The sequence below is a fragment of the Austrofundulus limnaeus genome, unplaced genomic scaffold (assembly GCF_001266775.1).
Source record: "Austrofundulus limnaeus strain Quisiro unplaced genomic scaffold, Austrofundulus_limnaeus-1.0 Scaffold64, whole genome shotgun sequence".
Lineage (NCBI taxonomy): Eukaryota > Metazoa > Chordata > Actinopteri > Cyprinodontiformes > Rivulidae > Austrofundulus > Austrofundulus limnaeus.
Genome location: NW_013952466.1, coordinates 1,850,497 through 1,857,739, shown reverse-complemented (window position 1 = coordinate 1,857,739; position 7,243 = coordinate 1,850,497). Strand labels below are relative to the sequence as shown.

At 39.1% G+C, this 7,243-nt stretch overlaps 1 protein-coding gene across 6 annotated transcripts in view; it reads right to left on the bottom strand.

The window, feature by feature from the left end:
* otofa (otoferlin a) overlaps positions 1-7,243 on the bottom strand; it is a gene marked incomplete in the record, with an annotated part of 101,651 nt that overhangs the window by 10,239 nt on the left and 84,169 nt on the right. For 3 of the 6 annotated variants that reach the window (XM_014010002.1, XM_014010003.1, XM_014010004.1), the window contains 9 exon segments: positions 2,647-2,745; positions 2,976-3,064; positions 3,550-3,692; positions 3,815-3,975; positions 4,109-4,279; positions 5,440-5,567; positions 5,656-5,793; positions 5,880-6,014; positions 6,093-6,238. In XM_014010002.1, coding sequence (XP_013865456.1) covers positions 2,647-2,745; positions 2,976-3,064; positions 3,550-3,692; positions 3,815-3,975; positions 4,109-4,279; positions 5,440-5,567; positions 5,656-5,793; positions 5,880-6,014; positions 6,093-6,238 — 1,210 coding nt within the window. 6 annotated transcript variants of the gene reach the window in all.

The following is a 7,243-nucleotide window of genomic DNA, read 5'->3' as shown; positions in this document are numbered from 1 at the left end:
ATAAAAATGACAAAGATGTACAGACTAACTTGTAGGTGATTTCTGGTATTTTTCATGTTGTAAATTTATGTCGTCAGCTATTAATAAGAAAACAAACTTAGATCACTCTGATTTAAGGCGACACACCCTCCTGCCAGCGAATGCTTTACCTTCCATTTAAGTGATAAACTTCCTTTGACTCTGCCAACTGAGATTGCTCTGTCTGCTGTCTGCTGCAGGTAAGATATGGACCACACACAGAACCCGACTTCAAAACAACCAAACTATGCCCTTAAGAGTTGCAGGCATTGGGAGGCAGCAACATTCCTCTTGTATCTATGAAGATAAATCAAATCCAGGCTGCTTTATGGCATTGTAGTTCAAAGCAGTAAAGCGCTGTCATACAGGCATGCACTCACATTCCAAGCACTTTATTAAAAACAGCTTTAAACCTCCATTGAAATGTGTGAAATGTTGTTGTTCACATCAAATGTGAAGACAGTTTTTCTTAAAASATCTACGGCTTTGGTTGTTGGTGCCATATGAACTGGTCCAAAATGGAGAGAAACTGTGCAGATTGAAACAACTAGCTGGTAWGAAAGGTTGGCAGAAAACGATTATCAGAGCGAAAGATTCAAAAGGTGTTAATAAATGTGTCAATTTCAAACTAGAAAATATTTTAGCTCGCTTATTGGATCAGAAAGTGGAGATGGCAGGAAGAATATGAACATGCACAGCACAGATTAAGGATTAATTGCTTTGCTCACTTTGGGCTCCATATAATCAATCACTCATTATCTYATTACCAAAGTCCCTTTGGATACTAATGCTGCAGAGTTAACCATCTTTCCTCATGATCCATGCTAATAGGATGATGCAAAAATAATAGCAGATTTGCTTCATGCAGATGAGATTCAGTGGATTTTAGTGCTCCCACCCCCCAGTCCTAAATTAAACCTGCATTGAGGGACRGGAAAGTGCATTCCAGGGTTAGTTTGTGCTCCAAATAAAGTGCTTGGTGAGTGTACAGAACAGTATGCTTTCATGCAAGATTTATTTTTATTTGCAAATCAGAAGTGCAATTAATGTCAAATTGCAACTGCAGTACAAGACCAAACCACAAAGGTGATTTAATTTTTTTTTAGTTTTGAGAAAACAAACAAAGAAATACAATGTTATTTAAAAATATTTTTTTCTGACTTTAATTGATAATTGCAACAAATTTCAAAAGAAAACATGATTAACCTGTTGGTACCTTAAAGATATTGAGATGAATCAGAGAGGAAAGTCAAATACAGTATTAATAATAACCATCATTTTCTTTAAAACATACTAAATTCATTAAGTTTCTTTATGGAAATATAGAAAACAAAAAATATTATGCGTAAAATGATTATATGTCAGAAATTCATATTAACTGGTGTTCCTCAAGGACCTATTTTTGAACTCTTGTTTTTAATTTAGATAAATGATTTATTCAAGATCTGCATATCTTCTTTAATTTATATATTGATAAACATCATGCATAAATGTTATTTTTATTTATAAATAAATATATTCTGATAATTTGTTTTATATGAAAACCCTATCCAGATGTATATGAAATAAAATATTTTGTATTAAAACAAAAGGTTTTCAAAATTGAAGGTTAGATTTCTTTAAGACAAAACTAAAATGTTTCTTTTTCCTCAAAACTGACATGGGAAAATTACATAAATGCATTTTTATTAAACAGAAGTGCAAGAAAGTGGTTTGCTGGTGACTCCAGGTTTTTTTTTTACATATATGAAATTTCGTCAGTTTGAAGAAAACACTATATTTAACAGACTAGATTAAGCCTGTAAAAAGAAATTAGGCCAGTAAAGTTTTAAATTATTTCATTCATAAACAGTTTTTATGTTAACTATTCATTCATTCTTATACTGTACTGACGTATCTCATAAGAATGTTAAAAAAAAMCCTCTTATAAATTATAAATGTCTACAAAATAAGCACCTCTTTTAATAAAATATTAACATCATCTATATATCTAATCCAACAGGCTATTTTGATTTAAACATGCTTTTTATTACAGGTGTAATAATATATTGGATCAAGGCAAATTGTTATCTTTGTTACTAAAAAGGAATAAAACAATAGATTTATGGTCAGATATCAATCATGTAGTTTGGTCCTTACTGCATTGATTTTTCACTTGGAATTTGTTTTCATTGTGCTGACAAAAGTGGTTGCAACAAGCAAGGTTGCGCAAAAAGTTGAATCAGGAGGGGGTCACAAAGGAGGGCTTCAAGAGGAGGAAAGCAAGGATTCTCTACGAGCCATGCGATGGAATCGTATTGTTTACCCCCTGACATAGATGTCAGACATCTTCTCCCCTGTCATGAAAGCATCGTCCTCTAGAATTACGTCATCAGTGTTCCAAATAATAACACGGAGCTCAAAGCTAGATGCCAGCCGAGTAGTGACCGGAGAGGAGAGAGAGGACGACAAGACAGGGAGCAGGGAGACACAGCACACAAACAGAGACATGGCACAAACACGCACACAGAGAAAAAATGGGAACAGAACAAAAAAATAATGGTTAACAGCAAACAGAAAAAAAAAAATCCACATACAGCTCACACCCACGAGATGAGGCTAAAGGCTGCCTTATCTCATTATACCTACCCCCTGACAAATATGTCACTGGACTTTTCTCCAGTGAAGTAATCATCGTCTTCCAGAATTACTTCGTCTGTATTCCAAATAATCACCCTGAGCTCATATCTAGTAAGGGGAGGAGGAAGTAACACAGTTGGACTTCATTTAAGTTTCTGTAAATCTAAACTTAGCTGCTCAAATTGACTTACCATAACTTAAACTGGGGATAAAATATGTTCTGGTTTACAAGCAAAACAAATCTCCATCTGGCTTAATTCTTATCAAGGTAATAATTTATCAGAATAAGAAAATATATTCAAAGTTCCATTTGTTTTACTTTCCCCATCAGGACGCACCTCTTTGGTTTTCGTGGGGAGATGTCAATTGCAGGTCCAGGTGCAGGCATGTCCATGGGAAACATATCGACCCACATCTCAATGCGACCCTTAGAAGGCAAGAGAACATGTGTGTGAGGTGATCTGCTCTATTTTCTGATTCTGAAGATGGTGACCGCTAGTGTTGTAGTCAAGACCACCTAACCCGAGACCAAGTCAAGAGCAAGACCGAAGTGTTTCGAAACTGAGACGAGACCAAGTCTTTGGGGGCTGAGACCAAGTTGAGACCAAGACCAATGGAAGACAAGACGAACAAAAATACATAATTAGCAATGATTCACGCCTGGATTTGAATCGGTACGTTTTACATCCAATGAAAACATGGATGTCAACATTTTGGGCGATATTCTGGCAATTTAGTGATATTTCCACAATCGTGGTCTTGAAACAAAATTCAGAGTCCTCAATGTCCAAGACAAGACCGAGTACAAATGCGGCCAAGTCCAAGGCAAGACATAGACCAACAAAATGTGGTCTTGAGACCGGACTTAGACTTGTCTCGGGTTCTACAACACTAGTGGCTGCTTCTACCTACCTGTTCTATTCCGGGTTTGTCAGGGTTCAGCAGCGGTCTGGTCTCTACGTGTTCGGGAACGAGCTTGCAGCCGACTCTTGGGATCTCCTCCCAGTGGTTCAGCACAATCAAGGCTAAATGCTCCTCAGTCTGCTTCTTCAGCCCTGGGTGATTGACATCAGCACAAAAAGAAGAAATTAATGAAAAAAGATAACAAAATATATAAAATACGACTCATCATTGGTACAATAAATTGTACTTAATTGTCAGAAAAACATAGCTTTACCATTTTCATCCTCTATCTCGGTTGGTCCAGTAAAGATTCGATTTGCCACCTTGACTTTTCCTCCGGGCCCATAATGAGGTCCATCAATCTTTCCATCTTTGCAGAGCTTTGCCAAGATCTGACTGGGTTTCATGGGGTCCCTCCAAACATTGTACCCATGTCTAATATCAACAGATGACAGAAATTTAGATCAATGAAAGAGACTTTTGAGAAGCCGCTGTTAGTTTGCTTTTATTTCTCTAAGGCATGCAACCTAAACCAATAATACACGACAGATAAAACACTGGTGCTCACACGGAGTAGTTGGATGAAAYGCCGCATGTGGCCCTGAATATGCTGTAAAACCGATTCTCCAAGTCGATCTTCGTCTCTCCGATCAGGTCGTCTGTGCCGACCAAATCCCAGTCGTACACAGACACCGTTAACATGGACTCCATGGGGAACGTGGCCTCAATGTCAAATGATCTGACAGGCAGAGAATTTAAAGGGGCAATATCATGTAAAATCAMCTTTGAGTTTTATATCATGTTATAATGTTATAATCTCATAAAAACATGCCCAAAGCCTTGCTCTGACTCATTCATGCATGTTTGAGAAATCCTGCAGTGTTTTTAGGAAGCCATGCTGAGGAGCAAAACGACAGGTGGGGACCAGAAACACCTTTTGGGACCAGAAACGCGCCTGGGGCGTGTCTTTAAGCCAAACTTCAAGTAGGGGTCTTTGCGGACGAGTGGGCRTGTCCCAATGAAAGGCGATTCTAAAGCGACACACCTGATTTGAYGGACTTTKTTAAAKGGACACACCTGACTGGACAAGCAAAAAAAGGGGCGACAACGTACGGCACCACCTGATTGGACAAGAACAAAAGGGGCGTTACTGTACGGCACCACTTTTTCTGGAGACCCCTACTTGGGTCACATTTCTCCTGGTTAACCTTAGTGTTGGGGTCAGGGTCAGGCTGTATAGAGGTCAAGCAGGGTCTAACGATACCGTCATGTAGGCCTTGTAGCCCACAGTGTTTATGCTTTAGGCACGCCCACTCTTGTGACACGCCCACTTTGAATCCGCAGATAACCCCTTCTCAACTTCCTCATCATGGAGCACACCTCCCCACCCCGCGCCCATGACTCCTGCAGGCTGTCGGCAGTAACATAGCAAACGAGTGAAAGTGAAACTTAAACTGTCTGCTTCTCTTAACACTACTGCTCACTCAGTGAAGCTCTTTTCAGATTCAAAATACCTTTGAGGAAATGTATCTATTTAAACATTAAAAACAACTAAAGGTGACATTGATACTTTATTGTGGTATAGTATTTAAACGTATGCCTGAGAAACACATAATATTGCCCCTCTAAGGACTAAATAGTGGATTTTACATGACGTGTCCCCTGTAAGCTGTACTATAACAAAAAAATTTAACTCCAAGTTTCTTTATAGTTTGAGTTATTCAAGCACAACTACCAGCTAATACGCACTTCTGTTTACATTTTTAAACTGTCCTTACCCCATACCAAAAAACTAATCCAAAATACAATCGTCTTACAACACAAACACAAAGTTACTCCCCAAAAGAAAAAGAAAATAGCATGAATGTATTTATAAAATGCAGGTTTCTGTTCACTTACTTGCCAAATACAGGATTGAGCTGCTTGGAGATGTAGTTCTCCTTGTCTTTGACCTCTGACTTGCCCAGCTTAATAACAACGTATGGATCAGCCTTCCCATTGATATCAGCAGGATGGAGGTCTGTTGCCTGARAAGAAGAGACAAAATGAAATGATTTTAGCAACTTAATACTTTCCGACACTGAATAAATGTTAACATTTCCAACTACTACCCACCCTGACCACATAAACTCGAACAAGGACGTTGATGGGATCGTTGTGWGGAATGCTCTGAAACATTCCCATATTAGGATCAAACCCTGCCTCTCTWGTGATCTCCTGAGATAGAGGTAGCTTGTACATACACAAGGAACCCTAGATTGCAGGAAAAAACATGTTAGGCAGCATGAAAATAACCTGAGTCCGTTGAGCCATAAATATTACCACATAACCGGTCCTACCTTGAATCTGCCCACAATCCTGTCATCATCCAGCGCGTGTTCGTCGTCATCTCCAGCCTTTCCTCTGTACAAGTTGAAAGTATGAAGCCAGTCCTCGAAGTTGCCRTACTCATTCTCTAGCTCCTTATTGAACACCTTTAAAAATAAGTCAGTCCAAATAATGTTTGAGTGGACTCGAAGATAACTACAGCTTTTATCCAACTCTACACTCACCATTAGCTCATCTATTTTTGCTCTGACTGGCCGTTTCTCTGTGCCGTCTGCAGCCTGACTCTTCTTCTTGTCCTTGGAGCTTTTCTTCTCTTTACTTTTTTCCTTCATTTTAGAGCCTCTCAGAAGAAGGTCATCAGATCTGTTATCTGTTCAGAAAGGCAGACAAAGCAGAGGTGTAGTTGTGAAGAAGGTTGCCCACAATGTATTACATGAAAACTGAGGAAAGTAAGTTTCCCTGAATCGGATGTACTTAAATTTTTCATGCTTAAAGGGTGGGGGTATTATGCACAATTGGGTTTTTAGAGCTTTGTATCATGTCATGTCATTCCCTCATCAAAACATACCCAGAGTGTTGCTTTGACTCATTCATGCATGTCTAAAAAAACCTTGAATCTCCTGTGGTAGCCACGCGGAGCTGCCTAAGCACTTGCGCGTACAAAGCTCCGCCTATTTACCCAAAGCTCCTCCCTGGAACTCACGCCCCAGCCAAGCTCCAGCCCCACAGAACACCAGTCTCCTGCACCTCTCCCACACACAGACCCAAGAAAACTACCATTTTACAACACTCCCGTGAAAGGTTGTAAACCGCGTGAAGCGTTGTTGTGAAGATGTGCTGAAGTGGGAGTGTCAAAAATGGTAGGAGGTTCTTAAAGAAACAGAGGTCAATTTCAAGGTGTTTCTATGATACAAAGTCAAATTTCTTTTTTAAATAAACAGCATTTTATAACAAATGAAGGTAACACAGTTACTTGATTGTGGTATAGAATTGAACTACCGTATTTATTCAAGTATAATACATAAAATTAAATCCATAAAATCATCCATAAAGTTGGGGGGTAGTACTATACTCTGATAAATATTTTAACTTCTGTATTTTAACTGAAATATCAGCTTCATTCACCAAATGCCTGAATCCGGAAATGAGATCGCGTCGTAAAAAGCTGTTGAAGCGAACTTACTTCTGACACTCCTTCGTGCTTCAGAGCGAGATAATAACAGATCCAGGCAGGCGACATGATGTGAAAAAAAGTTGTCCCGCACCTCAGTAATGATAACGAACTAATGACATTAGCGTGTGACTGGTCCGCTCCTCGAACAACAACAAACACATGCTCGTCTGTAATGGCGGCCGTCTACTGGTGTTCTGAAAA